Genomic DNA, 22106 nt, shown 5'->3' on the forward strand with positions numbered 1-22106 from the left:
TTGGCTTGTGCTTCAACGACAGCAGCTGATAATATAAAGTATTTCATGCACTTTCTATATTTTATTAGAAGTCATGACTAACAGGATCGCTTGGGGGTAGTGTTGGGCAAATTTGACCCATTTAGCTTCGCCCAAAAATTTGTGAATTTCCAGCAAAATTCGTGAACGGTGAAAAATTTGCAAAACGTGAGTTTTGACGCTGGCGTCAATTTGCGGTTGTCAAAATCGATGGCGGTAATTACGACACCGGTGACAATTTGATGCGCTCCAATCTTATCCAATTGCATTAAAGTCAATGGGCATGTGGTAAATTGTGGTAAATTGTCACCTGTGTTGGTATTGTCATGGCGGAATTACGGTGAAAAATTTGCAAAACGTTTTCGACGCTGCCGTCAATTCGCGGGTGTCAAAATCGATGCCGGCGGTAATTACGACACCCGTGACAATTTGATGCGCTCCAGTTTTATCCAATTGCATTAAAGTCAATGGGCATGTGTCACCTGTGTTGGGATTGTCATGGCGGCATTGCGGCAAATTTTCACTGCAATTTCGCAAATGTATTCGCCAGTGGCGAAACGCGGAATTTAGCTGCGAATTCGCGTCTGGCGAATAAATTTGCCCATCACTACTTGGGGGGTAGATGTTTGAAAACAAATGAAACTGTGTATTTTGAATTCCAAACAGGGGAGCTCAGAGCCTTGGTTGGAGGGTTTCAGCCTCAGAGCCAGTTAGGGGCAGGTTTGAGCTGGATACATATTATTACATATACTAAAAACTCTTGGAAGCTCATCTTTAAGGTCATCTAGAGAGAGATATAGGGGTGCAACACTTTGATGCTCTAGATGTAAGTGGAACGATGGCAGTTCGTAGGTTTATAACCTTGCTATAAGCTATGGGATAGATCCAAGCATGGATTCATCAAAATGAAATGTTCCAATGGATTCCACAAGTAGTTTGCACGAAAACAGTTGCTGCAAAGAAAACCGATTGTTGTCTTCAATATATTTAGCGTGAGACAGGGTAGCACTAAACCGGCTAATGGCTTCAATGAGCAGAAAAAAACATTGTGAAAAACACCCATTGACTTTTTAGGTTTAACAAATCTTTCCACCAGATATTTTCCTTTAAGAGGAGATTGAATCCCATACTGTAAGTAAGAAAACCACTGCCGCACATATAGGCGCATACTTATGTTATCAGAACATTTGTGGATGTCGTACAATGTAGTCCAGCAAGTGGTAAGCCTACTGTACAGGTAATGGGACCTGTTATCCAGAATGCATGAGACCTTGGGCCTTGCAGAAAATGGATATTTCTGTAATTTGGATCTTCAAACCTTAAGTCTACTAGAAAATCATGTAAACGGCTGGCTTTGCGCCCAGTGAGGATTAGTTATATCTTTGTTTGGATCAAGTTAAAGGTACTATTTTATTATTACAGGGAGAAAAGGAAATCATTTTCTAAAAATTTCCATTAATTGGATAAAATGGAGCCTATGAGAGACGGCCTTTCCCTAATCTGAACTTTCTGGATAACGGGTTTCCGGATAACGGATCTCATACCTGTATAACCAATCAAATCCCTACAGAAGTGCTGTCCCATCTGCCTCCAAATCAGGTGACCCTATACCAATCATCAATGAGTCCCCAACAGATTTGTATTCTTTAAAGGGATAACATCAGGTTCCCAGACAAACCAATGGGTCATATTGTGGACGAAGGGGTTTTAGACAAAACTTTCAGCATCGGACTAGGCCCAGAGTCCACCGGGGCTGCCACCTCATGGGCCCCTCATACCCCCGGGGTCCCTGCCTCAGTCGTAGGGTCTTCCACACACTGATGCAGCAAGTACCCCTCCGTGGCCACGATTGGGGAAAGGTAAGAAACTTTGGGCATCAGGTAGGGAGCAGGTTTGGGTCTGCAGGGCCCTTGGGGGTTGGGGCCCTCTGGGTACTTTCCTGGTGTCCTGCCAGCCCAGTCCCACCCTGGAAACTAGTGTGAGAGCTCATAGGCTAACAAGAAGCTACGCATTAATTTCACCCAAATAAGTGGCGGAAGATAGTGCAGGACCTCAGTGTATGAATTAAAAAATTGCTCTAAAATCAACTTGTGGTCCCTTAATCACAATTTAAAATGACTGAACTCCAAAGCAACAGTATTAGTATCACCCCTTTATCTCATGTCACGGCAGGTGCCAGAAACCCTTAACAAGAAGGTTCTACCTGGGTGTAGTGCTTTCCACTAGAGATGCACCAAATTCACTATTTTGGATTCAGTCGAATCCCCCAATCCTTCGTGAACGATTCGGCCGAATACAGAGCCGAATCTGAATCCTAATTTGCATATGCGAATTAGGCGTGGGAAGGGGAAACATTTTTTACTTCCTTGTTTTGTGACACTCGATTTCCCTCCTGCCCCTAATTTGCATATGCAAATTATATGCCTGGCAGAAGGATTCTGTCGAATCTGAATCTTGCTGAAAAAGGCCAAATCCCAAACCGAATCCTGGATTTGGTGCATCCCTGCTTTCCACACCTGCCTGTTGCTTTATTCTAGCCCTAGACTAATTCTGCGCCCCTTTCTTAGCACAAGAGAAACCCTGTAGTTACCAGCGTCTGTTCTGCTTCTGTTAACCCATACTAGGTGCCTTCAGAAAATCAGAGGTGGGTAGGGTTGCCACCTGGCCGGTATTTTACCGGCCTGGCCGGTAAAACTGATGGTTGATCCAAATGTTATTAATAGGGAAAAAAAATATATATATAGGAAGGCCGGTATTTTTTTTCCAGAAAAGGTGGCAACCCTAGAGGTGGGTGTAGCCCACCTGAATCCTCTGCCCCCTTAACATATTAAATTTAGCATGTCAGGAGCCTTTAGTGCAATCACTGTAAGAGATTATACACAGCACCCATCTGGTGCATATTCTTTACATTGTCTTCCCTCTGATCATTTAAACTCCATCGGGCTTGTCAGATTGCTGTAAAATAATGGTAATCGCTGTATTTCTGTAAATGTAAAAGTGCTGTGGAATACTGCATAACATTCCAATTTCTTTTCTACATGCGCTGGAGCTTTCTGTAACAGAGAATGAAAGTGTCTGTCGCTCTGCTCTTGAATTGTGTCGGCCGCACAATGAATGAAACTTCATCATCAGCCCTGCGTTTTCTCCTGAATGGGGAAGCCACACAATAGACAAGGAAAATAAGACCTTGGGGACGGAAATTATAATAGACACATATAACCATTAAATAGATTAAAATGGTCCAACCTGTGCTGAATACACGGGGAAAAAAACTTCAAGTGGCTTTTTCTGTCACATACTGTACCATACCTCTCTGTACTTACTACTTGTCTATATGTGTTCTCTAAGCAGCATCTGAATAATACAGTTAATTATAAGTAGGATTTGCCACCAGTGGGTATAATACAGTCCTGTCATTTTTTTACAGGAAAAGAAAAAAGAAACCCCACCATTAGTTATGATTCTAAGGTTGACAGGAAAATTCTAATAGGTGATGCACCCTACTTATTTAACAACAATAATTCATAGGAAATTGTACTAAAAAAGGTTTTAAAGTGCCAGTGCCGTTATAACCACAATAACTTTTCCTGAATACTTTAAGATCGAAAAGTTTGAAAAATCGAACTAATTCTTCATCTGTGAGATAATATTACTCCTCAAATTCATCCATAAATAGAAAAATTCATTATTTAAGTAAAGTGCAGTGCAATAATTTAGACTATTAGACCCAAAAAAATTAATTAGTTGAATTAAAAAGTAGTTAAAAATGACCAAACATGATAGTGGGTTAAACAATGTAGTCAAAATCCCAAAAAATTAGATAGTAGAAATTAGAAAAAATAGATGGTGGAGTTGTCCCGTAAACTAGCTACCTGATTTTTTCTAGAGCCTGGGACACCACAAAGATAAGGCAGGACAGGGTAACCGGGGCTGTGGCTTGGTATTTAACTTGCCCTAGATGTTTAAAAGAGGCTAGGTAACCCTAAAAAGCCACAAACCGTCGGCCCCTTAGAATGGAAAGAAGATTTTAAGAGGTTGTATAGAATAGAAGAGGATTTGACCCAAAAATTCTTGCCCCCACTTCCGTTGAAAAAACCCAACCAGACTATTAGTTATAGACCGAATTTACAAAAAGATTCAATTTGAGCAAAAGAGGATTACTGAGAACGCCGACGTACGTTTCAGGAAAAGTTATTGTGGTTATAACGGCACTGGCACTTTAAAACCTTTTTTAGTACAATTTCTTATGAATTATTGTTGTTAAATAAGTAGGGTGCATCACCTATTAGAATTTTCCAGTCAACCTTAGAATCATAACTAATGGTGGGGTTCTTTTTTCTTTTCCTGTAAAAAAAAAAAAAAATTTTGTTTGTTGCTCTGACTTTGTCAGACCTCAACTAATAGTTGTGAAAGATCTCTTTTGCGTTTGAATAAAGGCACCTTTTTTGGGTTATATTTCACAGTCCTGTCATTACCATTACCATAAGGAAAGAAATCATTTGCAACCTGCAACTGCCAGAGGTCCCAAACTTACACCCAATGCGTTTTGAAGTCTTCACCCACTGTTCATTTTAACTGTCAGCAGAAAATTTAATTATTGTGATTTACTAAATCAGGGACACTGCACCAATAAAACAAATTGAGAAACTCGCCTCAAGCAGCAGAGCCCCACTGATTACCAGGGGTGGCAAATATGCCGCTCCTGGTAACTTTTAGAGCCGAATTTCCGGTTTTCAAACCAGAAATTTGAGCTCTTCAGGGGCAGAAAGCGCTTCTCTGCACTAGCAGACTGGATGCTCTGGTCCCCCTCTTAACACCAAAAAAGGCGAGCACAGGGAGGGGGGTAGTTTGAAATCACAGCATCAACTGCTGGTCATTTATTTAGGCTGATTGTGCACCGTTTGTGAGAAAAGGAAAGTCTTATAATGTTATTCTGATTCGAAATTGGATTTAGTGCATGGCCGATCATAGCACCTTTGCAGCCAGCTTGTATTTAATGCAGAGGCAATCCTAGCACCCTTGCCACCTGCTTGAATTAAGTGAAGGGGCGATCCTAGCAACTTTACTGTCTGCTTGAATTTAGTGCAGGAGCGATCCTAACACCTTTGCCGTCTGCTTGAATTTAGTGCAGGGGCGATCCTAGAACCTCTGCCACCTGCTTGTGGTGGCAAAGAGACTAGGATCACCCCTGCACTAAATTCATTTCTGATTCAGGACTTTCCTTTTCTCACAAACTGTGCACAGTCAGCCTAAATAAATGACCAGCAGGGGGTGCTGTGATTTCAAACGCCATATATATAAAACGGCTAATGTCTTGAAAACTAGAAAATAATTTATGTCAATTGCAGAAGTGTTTAGCAACTTTAAATTAATTCGTTTTGAGGGTTTACCTTACCTTTACCCTTCCTTTTAAGGAACAAACCAGTAACTGAGATGTTTGGCTTGTGCTGGATTTTCAATGAGCTGGAAGGTTCAAAGCACAGCTTACACCTTCCAATGCTATGGACACAATTGCATCGACCCTATCGGGTGTAAAATTTGTGCCCTTTAGCCCTTCAGTCCAGCAATGATAAACAAGCGATATTATGATAAGTTACCTGGATAATACTGGTATGTTGTATTCCAACTGCACTAGATCTATCAAAAATTGGCAAGTATAAAAATCAACGGAACCTTCTTTTTATCTACACTAATACTGTTTCCAGATATACTGTACAAATGATACGTGTTGGGCAGAACTATACTGCAGTACAATGGTTTGAAATGAAATGTAAATGATGCAGAAAAAGCCTCTCCAACCCTTATCTGTTATGTATAAACAAAACTGCCACGTTAAAGAACTAAAAACAACAACAAACAGATCAAAACATTTTGTACCTGTTTGAGTATCTCTGCTGCGGTTTCGTGTGAGCAATCAAAAATCACATAAAACTCCCTGGATTTCTTCATTTCTTTGAGCAGCGTCCTGGCATCCTTGTTTCCTGAGGGTAATTGGCGAATTTTTATTTTGATGTTGTATCTTGATGGAGCTTTGATGAGTTCTTGCAGGCGAATTAAGCCTAGAAAGTTAAAAAAAAAAAAAATGAAGGAACAAATAAATTTAGCCGTACAGTAAAACGCATACAAGTAGGTAGTTAACGAATCGATGAAAGCACTTGTATGGTAAAAAGCAATTAGCAGCTGCTGTTATAAAAGAAGCCATTCATTTACATGCAGATGTTTCTAGCTATTCTCTGAAGCGGAACAAGGTACCTACGATCCTCTTATTCATTTTTTAAGAATATTTATAGCTAACTTTATGTTTCCAAAAGATTCTCACTGCTATGTTTGAAAAAATATGTAAATAAAAGTAAGCATGGAATCTTTTCAAATGGATTAATTTGCAGGGCTAGAACTAGGGTTAGGCAACAGAGGCACCTGCCTAGGGTGCAACGATGAGGGGGCGCTTGGCAAGTACCTATTAAGTGTCTTCTGCCTACCCCTAGTCCACTGCCCTGTATACCTCTCCCTTCCCTCCTCCCCTCACCTTCACCCCCCTCCCTCCTCCCACTTCTTTCCCTCTCCTCCTTCTCCTTCCCCCCTCCTCCCACTCCTTCCCCCTCTTCCCCTCTCCTCCCTCCCCCTCCTTCCCCTCCCTCCCTCCTCCCATTTCTTCCTCCCTCCTCCCATCTCCCACTTCTTCCCCTCTCTTCCCTCCTCTCACTTCTTCCCCTCTCCCCCCTCCTCCCATTCCCCCTCCTCCCAAACATATCTTATTTATTTAATTATGAATGTCTATACAAGTTCCCCAATAAAGAACTGAATGTACATTATTTCAAAAACAGAAGGAACAGGGGCCAGGGGCCAGCATGCTCACTACCACAATCAAAAAGTTTGCAATAAATGATGCATGCGAGCAAATATTTGTTTATGTGGGGGGGGGGGATATACTCACAGTTCACCCCACCCCAGTCCACAGGTGTATATCCACGAAATTGAAACAATAGTTGTGAGTCCCTCCAAAAATATTTATTAGGACATATTAGAAAATGGCCTAACGCGTTTTGTGCCTGTTAGGGCACTTACTCATAGTGCATAGTTTTCTACTATGTCCTAATAAATATTTTTGCATTTTTTTAATAATCTTGACTGTTTTTGGAGGGACTCACAACTATTGTTGCAATTTTGTGCATTATTTCCCCTGACTCCTTAGTTTAACATTGGTTCACCATCCGGGGCCACTAAATGGATGAGATTCTCCAGCCTGTATGTGAGCCTCCTCGTTCAGGAGTTGCCTGATATCTGCTGTTCCCTGGTCACATACAGTATACCCAGAACATCCATTTTCCTGTAGAGAAATGTCACTGCTTACATTTTCCCGGATTTTACACATTTTCTCCGATTTTTTGGTCAAATAAAACAAAATTGGGGGCTCTACTATATTTCCTTATTATATGGTCCTTGATGGAATCAAACCTAGTGCACAGCAGCAGTGTGAGGCAGCAATGTTAACCATTGGACGATCGTGTAGCTCCCTTTTTACTGATTAACTCAGACAACCTTCCACAATTCCTAAAAAGCATGCAAAATTACATGACAGACATGTTTTTTGGAAAAATGCCAATAAGACAAGCCACCATTCAGAAGTTATTTAACCCCAGTTGGAAGTTCAAGATTATAAAGGCAGCGCAGGGGAGTCAACCAATCATCCAACCATGAATGTAGATACTCAAGGTCCAAATGGTAGAAATCTAGTTAGATTCATGAGATAAGTATCTGTATTTTAGAAGAAAAGGCTTAGAATTTACTATGTATTGCATCCATTCAACACAGTTAATCAACATTCAGATTTGGGGAACTACACAAGCAAGAAATATAATTGCCTATTTGGTAGCCCCTGTGTGGACGGGCAGCCTACGATACTTGACATTCCACCTCGTTTTTAATGCAACCAAAAGATGCCTCTAAGCCTGGAATTCAAAAATAAGCACCTGCTTTAAAGCCACTGAGAGCAACATCCAAGGGGTTGGTGAGCAACATGTTGCTCGTGAGCTACTGGTTGGGGATCATTGATCTGCAGCATAGATCAGTAGTAAATGTTTATGAATAAATAAGTGATTCTGGCAGAAATAGTCATTCAGATAATATAGGTGCTGTTGTGAGACTATTCAAAAACATGCACTAATGGTGTGGACAGTTTAAGGACAGTTCTGCCAAACCCACCCACATTATGAATCTTGCTATAGTTCTGTTCAAATCTTTTTTTGTAGAGCATTTCACGGCACGGATTTCGAATGTCCCCAAAAACCTCCGAATTCCACCCTGTTGACTTTTATGGTTTGGGTGGAATTATGTGTTTCATGCTATAAATTGATCGTGTCAGGTCCTGAACATCTGGTATCATTTTGTTTCCTAAGGTTGCTCTCTCGAGCTTCAACTGCCAGAAATATACCTGCATAAAAAATATGCAAAAATCAGTTAAGGTTTCGGTTACAACAGCAAGTGCGAAATGTTACACTTTATCAAAAAACTAGGGATGCACCGAATCCAGGATTCGGTTCGGGATTCAGCCAGGATTCGGCCTTTTTCAGCAGGATTCGGATGAATCCTTGTGCCTGGCCGAACCGAATCTAAATCCTAATTTTCATAGGTATGGTATTCGGATTTGGTTAGGTATTTCGCCCGAAACTTTCACCAAGGATTTGAGGATTCAGCCGAATCCCAAATAGTGGATTCAGTGCATCCCTACAAAAAACACTTCTCCGGTCTTCGATTTTCACAAGAAATTCTAGCTACTTAGCAGGTGTGTCTACATTATGTCAATTAGTAGTCACTGATCCCATGTAAAAACAAATGCTCTGTAAGGCTACAAATGTATTGTTTTTGCTACTTTTCATTACTCCTCTTTCTATTCAGGTCTAGTGATGGGCGAATTTGTGCCGTTTCGCTTAGCCGGAAAATTTGCGAATTTTGTGCGAAATTCGCGAAACGGCGGAATATTCGCAAAACGGCGGCGGCGTCTCGTTTTTGACGCCGGCTAATTTTTTCGGGCGAATTTATTCGCTGACGGCGAATCGCGCAAAATCGCAGTGAATTCGCGCCTGCCGAATAAATTCACCCATCACTATTCAGGTCCTCTCCTATTCATTTTCCCATCTCTTATTCAAATCAATGCATGGTTGCTAGGGTCATTTTGACCCTAGTAACCAGATTACTGAATCTGCAAACTGGGAAGCTGCTGAATAAAAAGCTAAATAAGTCTAAAATCACAGATAATAAAAAAATGAAAACCAATTGCAAATTGTCTCAGAATATCGCTCTCTACATCATACTTAAATTTAACTCAAAGATGAAGAACCCCTGAAAAAGAGAACTAAACCACACTCCTAAAAGAGGGGTCCCTATCTAATCACCCCCATTCACCCCTCCCCCATTATCACAGAAAGTCGCACAGACCTCCCATGCAGTGTAGCGCAGCGGAGCTCATGGGCGCCACATTCGGTATCCTCTAATACAGGGATCCCCAACCTTTTGAACCCGTGAGCAACATTCAGAAGTAAAAGGAGTTGGAGAGCAACACAAGCATGAAAAATGTTCTTGGGCTGCCAAATAAGTGCTGTGATTGGCCATTTGGTAGCCCCTATGTGGATTGTCAACCTACTTTGAGACTCTGTTTGGCAGTGTACCTGGTTTTTATACAACCAAAACTTGCCTCCAAGTCTGGAATTCAAAAATAAGCTCCTGCTTTGAGGCCACTGGAAGCAACATCCAAGGGGTTGGAGAGCACCATGTTACTCACGAGCTACTGGTTGGGGATCACTGCTCTAATACATTCACTAAATGACCGTCATTATCACGCATGCACAGTAGAAGTGTATGGGAAGGCACTGTATCGCTGGAATGCTATGTAAATAGCTGAAGGGAAGAGGAGGATCCCAAGATACTGAAGATGGCGTTCATGAGCTCCACTGCGCTACTCTGCATGGGAAGGTCTGTACGAATTTCTGTGACAATGGGGGAGGGGGTGAATGAGGGCTATTAGATGGGGACTCTCTTTTTAAAAGGGGGGTTTAGTTCCCCTTCAATTCGTGAAGTTTTACGAAGCTCTCTGAATGCAATTTATATTCTAGCCGGCGGGAGGCAGTTTGGGAAGATTAGTTTCCCCGAAGAAGAGGAGATTTGTTGCCGGGTGACTAATCTTCCCAAATTTGAGCGTGTGCCCTGACTCTAAGGGGAAGATTTATCAAAGGTCGAAGTGAAAATTAAAATTTCGAGCTAATTTTTGTGTACTTCGACTAGGGAATAGTCCAAATTCGATTTGAATTTGAAAAAAATTTAAAAATCAGAATTTTGAAATTTATCATGTACTGTCTCTTTAAAAATTCAACTTCAACAATTCGTCATCTAAAACCTGCCGAATTGCTGTTTTAGCCTATGGGGGACCTCCTAGAACCCATTTGGAGTCAATTGGTGGACTCTGAAAAATCGAAGTTTTGATTCGAATTAAATTGAAAACGGACCTATTCGGCTAAAAAAAATTTAGATTTAATTTCAGTTGGTCTTTTTGAATTCAAATTTCTAATGTTTTTCAAATTCGAATTTCAACCCTGGCTAAATCTGCCCCTAAGTGTCACCAAAGTCCTCTAAGGAAAGAGCCAATAAAACACCCAGCTCCATCAGCAGGTAATGGGAACTGCACTGTCTATGCCATGTAGTTGTGCTGGCCAGTGAGTATATCTAAGGGCTGCTCAAATCTACATTTTCAGTTAATAACCACAATTATCTGCTCCATGGATTTTCCCATAAATTGAGCAAATGCTTTACAATAAAGTAGGGAGAATAAAGGATGCCTGTTGGAATAAAGGCATGAGGGGTGCTCCTCCAGGCTGGAGGAAAACCAAACATAAAAATAAATAGAAAAAAAGTAAAAGAAAAAAAAGCACAACACAAAGTTATTTCAATAAGATGTAATCATGAGTTGTGTGTCTCTTTAAATCATCAGGTTACAATCATATTAACCAAGTCATGGTTGTTACAGAACCAAAATAAAAATGCATATTTGGGATGAAATAAGGAACACATTTAAACGGCATCATAAATAAGGCTAGTTGTTAGCCATGATTAATGAATGCTTTTCCAATATTGCTTCAGAATTCTAGGATTATAAATGCCCTTTAATGTGGGACCACACACTATTAATCAATACACCGCTAAAATATAAAACAAATAGGGAGGGGGAAAGCAGATTCTCATTTCGATACTGTAAATATCAACATTGAAAAATGAAGGCAAGGCCGTGTCTAGCAACACTAATGACATTTTTGGATGAAATTCACAAGTGACATCATCCACCTTTAGAGATATTGGCCTCCTACATACTTATCTTCAGCATCAGAGAGCGCAATCTATTACCCTGCAGCTATCTATTTCTCTGTTATATTTACAGTATGTATTAAATGGAACAGTAAACTTCAAAAGTAGTCACAACGTTCAATTCAATGTTCCTAAGTACTGCTAGAACCTCTGCAAATGTAGAGACTAGGGTTGCCACCCAGCCGGTATTTTACCAACTAAGTTGGTAAAACACCTGCCAAGGCCGGGGCCGGTATTACAAATTTACCAGCAATGTAGTTGCCGATAAATTTGTAATACCCTTAACAAAACTCCAATCCGCTGGTAACTTAACTGTTCTCTTCCTTCTGGCCATCGCCGTGATGTGGCTCCACCCCTTTACATCATGACCCACCCCTTTTACATCACGTCCCACCCCTTTTTCATCACAGCCAGTAGAACTGTGGTGTTAGAGTAGCTTACTGTTGTTTAATGGCTGCATGAGCCTGCTAATAAAGCACTGTTATAATCTACTCATCCTCGGCTACCAAAACATAACAAATTGGCGATGAGGATGGGATGTCTATCTCTGTAGCAGCCTGCACCTTATCTCCCAAACCCTGGTGAGCCTAGCATACCTTTTAGTGCTTGGATCCGTATGTTTGAAAATTACATTATTGCTGCTGACCAAGGGGAGATTCCTGCTACTAGAAAGCCTGCTTTACTTATTCACTGCCTGGGAGCAGAGGGACAGCGTATATTCTATACCTTACCATAAGCTGATGAGACTTATGAAACTGCACTTACTGCTATAAAGAACTTTTTTGTGCCAAGAATAAATGTGGTGTTAGAGTTGCTTACTGTTGTGTAATGGCTGCATGAGCCTGCTAATAAAGCACTGTTATACTCTACTCGGCTACCAAAACATAACAAGAACATTTATGAAATGGTGGCAACCATAGTAGAGACCCTGAGGTTTACGTATGTAACCTAAACCTGTAATTTGGATACCTAAGTGGTCTTTTGATTCACCCAGGCAGCTATGTCCCTTTTCCTGGGTCCATTGTAGTTCATGGTTTGCCCAGTAGGTGCTGTAGTACCCCTGATAGGGATTGACCTGAGTTACTACTAGTGATGGTTGAATTTGTCCTGTTCACTTTGCTGAAAAATGTGCCAATTTCCCACAAAATTCACAAAACAGCATAAATTTGGGTGTGTCAAAATTGACACCGGCGATAATTTGATGCACGCCTATTTTTTCCAATTACATTAAAGTCAATGGGCAGCATCACAATAGTCGTCGGCGTCGCAATTTTCGAAGGTGGATTTTTGCTGCAGCGTTGCAAATTTATTTGCTGGCGGGGCAATGCAGAAATTCGACGCAAATTCACACCTGGCAAATATATTCGCCTATTAGTATATCAAGTGAGAAGCATTTCCACTATTTACACAGAATATCTTCGAAGATGCTATTACCTGCTACTGCACTGTTCAATAAAGTTCTTGGTTTGAAGCAACCACTTAACAGGGGCAGCGTCAATCTGAAGCCCCCCCCAACAACACCAAGCTTCGCCCCCTTTTCTTTAAATAACAAACCGACCACATCTGATATCTTGGTTGAAAAAGGCTGCAGCTTATTTATTAAATCACATAAATAACGACCAACATAAACCAAAAGCATTGAGTGTAGGGCAATGTACCATTAAATTTATCAAATATTTAACTATTAACTTACTTAACATCTGATAGTCGCTGAAGGCTGCAAAGAATTGTATCCAATAGCATTGGGCCTGCCTGCTGTTCTTCCTAGGTGTGGCTTTCCTCTGTAACTCATGCCCCTTCCATCACTTTGGCCCCAGGCTTAACCCCTGATATACTCTATACTTGTCACCACTCTCACCGGCTCCCCCTATAAGGGAGTCCCTCCCGCTGCGACATTATGCTAACACTCCCCCCTTACCCAACTACGCTTTATTCTGGGGTATGCAGGAGCTGTTCAAGGTAAAAGAGTATGCTCCCTTCACTCCCTTCCTTTTTTAAAGGAGAACTAAACCCTGAAAATGAATAGGGCTAAAAATGTCATTTTATATACTGAACGTATTACATCGGCCTAAAGTTTCAGCTTTTCAATAGCAGCAATGATCCAGGACTTCAAACTTGTCACAGGGGGTCACCATCTTGGAAAGTGTCTGTGACATGCTCAGTGGGCTCTGAGCAGCTGTTGAGAAGCTAAGCTTAGGGGTCATTGACAATTATCAAGCAGAAAATGAGGATGGTTTGTATTATAAGCTGATGCTACAGGGCTGATTTTTAAATTCTGATGCTAATTGCACTGGTTTCTGTTCTGCCGTGTAGTAATTATCTGTATTAATTACTAATCAGCCTTATATTGTGACATTTCTATTCTATGTGTACTGTATATTGTGAGTGGGTCCCTAAGCTCAGTAAGTGACAGCAGCACAGAGCATGTGCAGTGAATCAGCAGAAAAGAAGATGGGGAACTACTGGGGCACCTTTGGACTTCCTTGTGTCTGCATCGATCCCAATAGCAGGAACCCAAGAACTACAACCCCCATAATCCCTAACCTCATCTTCCGGTTCCCTCATTCCTAGCCCTGTCGTGGCCCTGTTGTTCTCAGTTCCTGATTCACACCCCCAGGGCATTCTGGACAAGGGATGGGCAAATTTTTTCGCCTTGTTTCGCCACGGAAATGACGCCCATAGACTTGTATGGCAATGTGCGAAAAAAAAAAGACCAGCATCAAAAAAATATACTCTGCGCGTCAACATTTTTTGACTGCATCGGTGAAGACCGGGGTCGACGGATTTTTCCTGTTATACAAAGTTGTTCTTTCCAGCAGTCTCCCAGGGCTCCACTCTCACAAGACCGTTACACACACAGTGCACTTTCCTGTTGAGGCACCATAGGCTTTAGGTGCTTAATGTTGATAATAGTCTAAGTAACCCCCTCAGTCTCCACCTCTATTCTTGTTAAAGGAGAAGGAAAGGTTAAAACTAAGTAAGCCTTATCAGAAAGGTCCACCAAAATATATCAGTAAACCCTCAAAGTAATGCCACTCTGAGTCCTCTGTCAAAAGAAAAAACACATTTCTTTCCTGCTATTGTGTACTCATGGGCTTCTGTATCAGACTTCCTGCCTTCAGCTTAAACCTCATTGCCCTGGGCAAGAGCATGCTCAGTTTGCTCCTCTTCCCCCCTCCTCCCTTCTCTACTGTAATCTGAGCCCAGAGCAGGGAGAGACTCAGGCAGGAAGTGATGTCACACCACATTAATACTGCAGCTCCTATCCTAAACAAACAGAGAGTTTCTAGAGCTTTTTACTCAGGTATGGTAAAACATTCTACAGAATAAATATAGCATTCTAGCTTGCACTATTGCAGCTAATCTATTGGCAATAAAATGCCTCTGTAGCTTTCCTTCTCCTTTAAATCCAGGTATTAAGAATTTTACCATTAAGACCCTATATAAGCCAGTGCCCGCACCCCAGATATTGCTGGATCATTGACTCATGCCTGTATTCTAGCCCACTTTGTGCCCGATTCCTGATTTGCCTTGTTCCTTGCTCCAGAGTTGCCTTCTTGTTTCTCAGTCCTGTTAGTCCCTTGTTCTTGCTACCCAGCCTTTATTCTAATCTCCTGGTTTTGACCCCTGGCCTGTTCCATGGACTTGTCCTGCCTGCCACCTCTCGCCTGTTTACTTGGACTTGCTTCAGCTTGCAGCCGACCAGACCTCTTGCTTGTTATACTGCTATCTTTGTTATCTGTTTTAGTTCCCTATTAAATCAAGTTCTAAATGCATTATGTATATTTCTGGTTCTTCTAAGCACCAACCTTGGAGACATCATGTTACCAAGCATCTAGCTCCCATCTAGCTCCTACCTGCCAGCCACTCACATTTAGCCCTGCCTGACACTTTGCATTGAATCATGTATGGAAAAACAATCAAGTACAGTTATGCAACTCCTCTCATTTCTTACATATCATCATTTCGTTGATTTTCTTAAGCTTGCAATGATAGGTCACATATTCATTTGCTGCTTAGTCTGACTTTAATGCAGAATTTTGACCCATCTGACTTTCGTCTCCACTACCAACTTTTAAATGACATCCTATGGAGATCCATCAATTGTTACTGATTTTAAAGCACACTAGATTGTCGATTATACATGCAAATAAATTACATGTTGATAACAAAATGGGGACTTCTTGCACATGGTGATTATATCCAATCAAGCTAAGAGCTACGGAGATACGCTTTAAAATGTAATAAATTACTCAGAGTACTTGAAGCCTTTGATTGATATTTTAGGCAAAAATAATCTAATGAGATGAGTTTTTAAAGGACGCCAGTGACACATTTTAAGAAGACAAAATGCATTCAGCTGCTCATTCCAGAAAAAACCTCATTGTCTTCAAAAGTTCAAGTGATCCCAGTGGTTTTCCTGCAACGTGGCTGATAGTTCCATGGAACCTGATTTTTATCCTCTTTCCTCCATATGCAAAGCTAAAGTTTTGTCTCTATGGGGATTGTTTACTATTTGGTTCTGAGTAGTGATGGGCGAGTCTGTGGCATTTCGCTACGCCGAATAATTCGCGAATTTCCAGCTAAATTCGTAAAACTGCGAAAAATTTGCGAAACTGCACTGGCGTCTCGTTTTTGACGCTGGTCTCCGTCTTTGACACCGGCGTCCGTTTTTTTTTTTATGCCGGCGCACATTAAATTCAGAATGCTCGGGACCTGGCATTTTCTGGATAAGGGGTCTTTCCATAATTTGGATCTCGATAGCACAAGTTTGACAAAAATAATTTAAACATTAAGGGGCCGATTCACAAAGGGTCGAATATCGAGGGTTAGTTAACCCTCGATATTCGACTGGGAATTAAAATCCTTCAACTTCGAATATCGAAGTCGAAGGATTTTAGCACAGATTATTCGTTCGATCGAACGATAAAATCCTTCGAATCGAACGATTCGAAGGATTTTAATCCAACGATCGAAGGAATATCCTTCGATCAAAAAAAGTTAGCCAAGCCTATGGGGACCTTCCCCATAGGCTAACATTGAGTTCGGTAGCTTTTAGATGGCGAACTAGGGGGTCGAAGTTTTTTCTTAAAGAGACAGTACTTCGACTATCGAATGGTCGAACGATTTTTAGTTCGAATCCTTCGATTCGAAGTCGTAGTCGTAGTCGAAGGTCGTAGTAGCCCATTCGATGGTCGAAGTAGCCCAAAAAACACTTCGAAATTTTAAGTTTTTTTACTTCGAATCCTTCACTCGAAGTTAGTGAATCGGCCCTTAAATAAACCCAATTGGAATATTTTGCATCAAATAAGGCTTACATATATCTTCATTTGGCTCAAGTACAAGGTATTGTTTTATTATTACACTGAAAAATAAAACCATTTTTAAAAAATATGAATAATTTGATTAAAATAGAGTCTATTACTGGATAATGGGTTTCCGGATTAAAGATTCCATATCGGCATGTGATCTTTTTGTTTTTTTTTTCATGGATAGTTGAATCTCCTATCATACAAGGGAACAACCAGTTGAAAATATTCACATGTGTTTTCTGGAATTTTCATGTAAATCCCAAGATTTACCATATTGGAGTGTCTTAATTTCAATTTAGTATTTTATTTAATATCAGAATTCTTATTATTTACAGCCTTTAGCGGTTTTCTAGATCATGTAAGTTCTATTTGGTTTTAAATGTATGTCTGCTTCTCTGATAACAATAAGCATTGTCCTCAGATTATTATACTCTTCAGAGAATTCATTTCTGTTTCACCAAACTAAAGCACACATTGAAATTCTCAAAGGTCATTAACAAGCAGCGCTTCACATAAACTCAAATCTCTTGCAATATTTCATGTGTATCAGCAGCTTGTGGTATAACATTACCTACTCTTCGACTGTAAACCTTTATATCTAAACAATTAATATATCATCCTTTCTTTTTTTAGGAGGAAAATGATATATCTGCTGACGTCTGTTTTTTCTGCTGTAGAATAACAATTGCTTCTGTGCATAAATTCCCTTACATTTTAACCTTTGCATTAATTACCGTCAGTCCTCTTCCCAAAAAGAGCATCGTCTTTTTCTGCTACTAAATTCTTATAGATGTAAAAGAAACTACGATTTTTATTCACTTCTGTAAATGACATCATCATAATCTGTATATTCTGACACCAACACAGTGTTATATTACCTTTTCTCTTTTTTCCCCAGGCGAGCTGTTTACACACCTTTTAAAGCGAAATTCACTATGGCGTTGAATTAACTTTAAGGGGATTATTTATCAAAATCCAAAAATTTTGGATACTTTTCTGTAAAATACTCCGCATGGATTTTTTCCCCTTATTTATCAATACATTTTTCCGAAAATTTCCTGTGCGGGAAAAAAACTCGATAAAATTGTGAAAAAATTGTGAAAACTACGATTTTTACCCAAAACCCACAAAATATTCGGATTATTGCACGAAACCCAGCGCAGATCAGGATATCTTCAGGACTTCTACCATTGTACTTTATTATTCATACTTAACATCCTCGGGGTTTCAAAAAATGTTTTCACTAAAAATTAGTATTTTATAATAAAAAAAAAACCTAAAATTTTTTAGTTCAGTTTCACTGAATATAAGGATATTCCCCGTATATTTCAATGGTTGAAGGACGACATTAAATTCATTAGCAAAAAAATGTTGAGGAAGCCTATCAGGTGAAATGCATCAGACATGACATGAACAGTAACTGGTAGTGATGAGCACAATTTTTCTTTAAGACAAAAAAGACACCCATAGACTCTAGTGATGGGTCGAATTCGCAAAACGGCGCCGGCGTCTCGTTTTTGACACCGGCGTCCATTTTTGGCGCCGGTGTCCAAAAAACGGACGCCAACTTCTATTTTTTTTTACGCCAGTGAATTTTCGCCAGCAAATTAGCGAGTCCGTTTTGCGAATTTATTAGCCGGCCGCGAATCGCGCAAATTCTAATTGTTAAGAAAGGATTAAATTACACAGACTCCCATAAACTCAAACAGGTGATTGATATAAATCAATTCTCAATTCATTCAATTCAATACATTTTAATGAATTGAGAATTGATTTATATCAATTTAATCCTTTCTTAACAATTATTAATTTTCTTAATCGGTCAATTTTAGGTTTCAACTATCAATTGTCCTATGCACTAAGTCACTTTATTAGGAATATGATAGTCTGAAATAGTAGTAAGACAAAACAGAGGCTCCAAAAGGATAAAAAATAGCTAAAAGCACTTAAAAACCCAATGGGTAATTCAGAGGAGGTAGTAATGAACTTACCTCCTCCAAGCAGACACCAACGAAAGTGGTAATTTTCAATAATAGTTTATTCACAAAACAGTATTGCAACGCGTTTCGCAGGCATTTCCTGCTTCATCAGGCAATATGGAACGGGAGCAAAAACAACTAAAAAAACAGAGACAGGCAAATTTGTAAAATATTATTGTATACAGCTGTTCGGATTGTGGGGAAGTGTGGATACTAAGTGATGCCCTTGGGCCAAGTACAGTATATGGGGGGAAGGGGAAACAAGGGGAGGAGAAATAGTTCACAGCATGGGGAAACAAGTGCTGATGGATGCTAAGCAGCCTATCCCCGATGTCCATCAGCACTTGTTTCCCCATACTGTGAACTATTTCTCCTCCCCTTGTTTCCCCTTCCCCCCATATACTTGGCCCATTGGGTTTTTAAGTGCTTTTAGCTATTTTTTATCCTTTTGGCGCCTCTGTTTTGTCTTACTACGATATCGAGTCCACCCCGAGTGGAGGGGTATCATCCCCTTTTTCTTCTTCTACAGAGAGCGACGTTTTATTCCTGAGTCGGGTCAGGATAATCTCCCCACCTGCCTATACAGTGGTTGCCTATCGGTAACCCGGGTTTGTGAGTATTAACTTGTTTAGCACTTTACAAACCTAAGGGTTGTAATATCTAAGCACTTTTTAGAAACTTTGTTTTGAATTTATGCCATACTTTGTTTAAATTAATATTTAAAATTTGCAGTTAATCGTAACATTTTGGAAATCCATTAGTTTATTTAAATAAAAATATAACAGAATTAATTATTTATTATTACATTTTCCCAAAAATTTTCTTTGCAGGAAAAAATCTGATTTTTAACGTTTTTTTTCAGAAAACTCATATTTCTTATGCTTTTTTGCCGAAAACTTTGGGGCATTGCACGAAAAACAGCGCACATCGAAAAATCTTTGGGACTTCTCCCATTGACTTATATTCAACCTCGACAAGTCTGAGATGCTCTAATTTCTAATTCAGATTTTTCCATCCTAGGGGTTTAATAAATTCGTGATTTTTTTAAAAGTCAGATTTTATTAAAAAAAAAGTCCCATTCTTGCTTTACAGCATCGTGAGAATGTATGCATGCATAATAAAGTAATGAGGGGTGATTTATAAGGATAGGGGGATGTATAGTTCATCGGTTGCATTCGCAAGCAATTAGCTAAATGCTGAAGATGTGAAATATAAAAAGTGTGTGGATGAAACTCGCTGAAGCGCAAAGGGGAAAGCAAATTACACATATGACAAAAAAGGAGAAGGGGGACACATACTGTAGAAGCATATTCCCACTAGGCTATTTAGGAAAGCAGGAATATGAAATGGTAATTTGGTCCTGTGGTGCATCATGGGCTTTATGTATGTTTATATCATTTCTAATATTGTTGCTAGTAATTACAAAGCCCTGGGGTGTGATGGGCAGAGTTACTGAGTTTAATACATTGTGATGCTCTTCATGTTCACACTCTGCAGTAGCAGGGGTTATATGTGGCCGATGCACACTTTATTAAAGGAACAGTAACACCAAAAAATGAAAGCGTTTTAGAGGAAAGTCAATATACTGTACTGGTGCCCTGCACTGGAGTGTTTGTTATCTACTGTGTATTTTGTGCTTGAATGGCTGCCCCCATGGCTACACAGCAGCTTGTTTATATAAACTATAGTAGTACTTATCTGTTATCTACTGGGTATCCTGTGCTTGAATGGCTGCCCCTATGGCTACACAGCAGCTTGTTTATATAAACTATAGTAGTACTTATCTGTTATCTACTGTGTATCCTGTGCTTGAATAGCTGCGTCTGACGTCATCACACATTGGCGTGAAATTTGAATATTTAAAGGCACATGTCCCTTTTTCCCGTTGCCCAATGCAGGTCTATTTTCAATAGTTCCTGGGTGCGACGCTAATGTTTCTGACCTGATCTAGTCTAGTTTGCTGCCTGTATACTGACTACTTGGATCCTGCTTCTGTACTGTGATATTGGTGTATTGGCCCAGCCTGTGACCTTGACTATGCTTTTGCATCCTGATTGTGTTCTGCTCTGCCCTATTGGTATTGACTCGGCCTGTCCCTTGACCAAGATCCTTGGTCAAGGGACTCTCTCTCACTGGTAGTGATAGGTGAATTTATTCGGCAGGTGTGAATTTGCGGTGAACACCCGCGATTCGCCACCGGCGAATAAATTCGCGAAACCGCAGTGAAAATTCGCCAGCGTCAAAAAAATGGACGCCGGCTTCCTTTTTCATAGACGCCAGTGCATTTTTGGAAAATTGACACTGGCGTCAGAAACGAGATGCTGGCTCAGTTTGCGAATTTTTCACGCCCCAAATTCGTTCATCACTACTCCCTGGTCCTCTCACTTTAAGACCTAGCAGCATCCGAATAGCGGAGGGCTCCTCCTGAAGCAAAAGGCGGCTGTTATAGGTGGTAGCGTGAGCTGAGGCCAGGACATTGGGGTTTGTTCTGGGTTTGGTATATCTTAATAGCCCTGTTTACAACAATAAAGAAATTAATTTCATTATTAATGATGGCATTAAAATTAACCAGCTTCAAAATGTCTCAATTAAATCCATCTTACCCTACATCCTCATATTTCATTCTCTTTTTCTCATTTACCCCTCCCCTTCTGCTCCTTAATCAGCCTATGCCATAACAGTCTCATAAATCAGAATGTACTAAGCCATATGTCTCTCTCGGCTGCTGTTCAGAAAGCCGCCCAAGGAAGGACGCAGTCGATATCTCACTTCCCAGCTTCCCTAAGAATCTGTTTATCACTGCCACCTCCACTGATGCGTGGACTGCTACCATGTTACTACTACAGAAGAACCTCATATAACTGGATCTGAAGTGACACAGAGCTTGTTCAGTTTCTGTTTTACAAATGATCCCATTTCTGTGCCTGTCGTTTGATAGGAAATAACAGTGACTGCAAGGAATTTTTTTAAATGAAAATGATACTGAAGCACCAATGCGCTCCAATTTCCCTGTAAAATCTTCACTATAAAAATCACGTTTTATATATTGAGGCAACTGTGTGGTCTTAAAGGCTTGCCATCCTTCCAGAGTTGAACAAGAAGGTAACAAGAAATAGCAAAAATAAGAAGACAGGAAAGGCTGAAAGGAAGAAGTTGGTGACAATGAGAAATGAAATTCAAACTCTTTGAAAGACTTTTGCAGGTTACTTTAATAAAGCATAGGGCCCTCTATACCTCCCAGACCATGTCTTAGTTACCGTGCCCACCAATTTCTCTGCAAACCCTGCCGAAAATTTGCTTTGCGGGAAAAAGTCTGATTTTCTAAAAAAAAAAATCGAAAACTCAGAATTACTCATGTTTTTTGCCTGAAAACTCTGAAAACTTTGGGGTATTGCATGAAACCCAATGCACATCAAAAAATCATTGGGACTTCTCCCATTGACTT

General features: G+C 40.2%; 1 protein-coding gene across 3 annotated transcripts in view; it reads right to left on the reverse strand.

Annotated features, from left to right (window-relative positions):
* The window catches only part of grik1.L (glutamate receptor, ionotropic, kainate 1 L homeolog), a 238566-nt gene that overhangs the window by 89314 nt on the left and 127146 nt on the right, over positions 1 to 22106 (reverse strand). For all 3 annotated transcript variants that reach the window (XM_041583393.1, XM_041583391.1, XM_041583392.1), the window contains exon 4: positions 5896 to 6077. In XM_041583393.1, coding sequence (XP_041439327.1) covers positions 5896 to 6077 — 182 coding nt within the window. The remainder of the gene's footprint in view (positions 1 to 5895; positions 6078 to 22106) is intronic.

Source organism: Xenopus laevis, chromosome 2S (assembly GCF_017654675.1).
Source record: "Xenopus laevis strain J_2021 chromosome 2S, Xenopus_laevis_v10.1, whole genome shotgun sequence".
In the NCBI taxonomy this organism is placed as follows: domain Eukaryota; kingdom Metazoa; phylum Chordata; class Amphibia; order Anura; family Pipidae; genus Xenopus; species Xenopus laevis.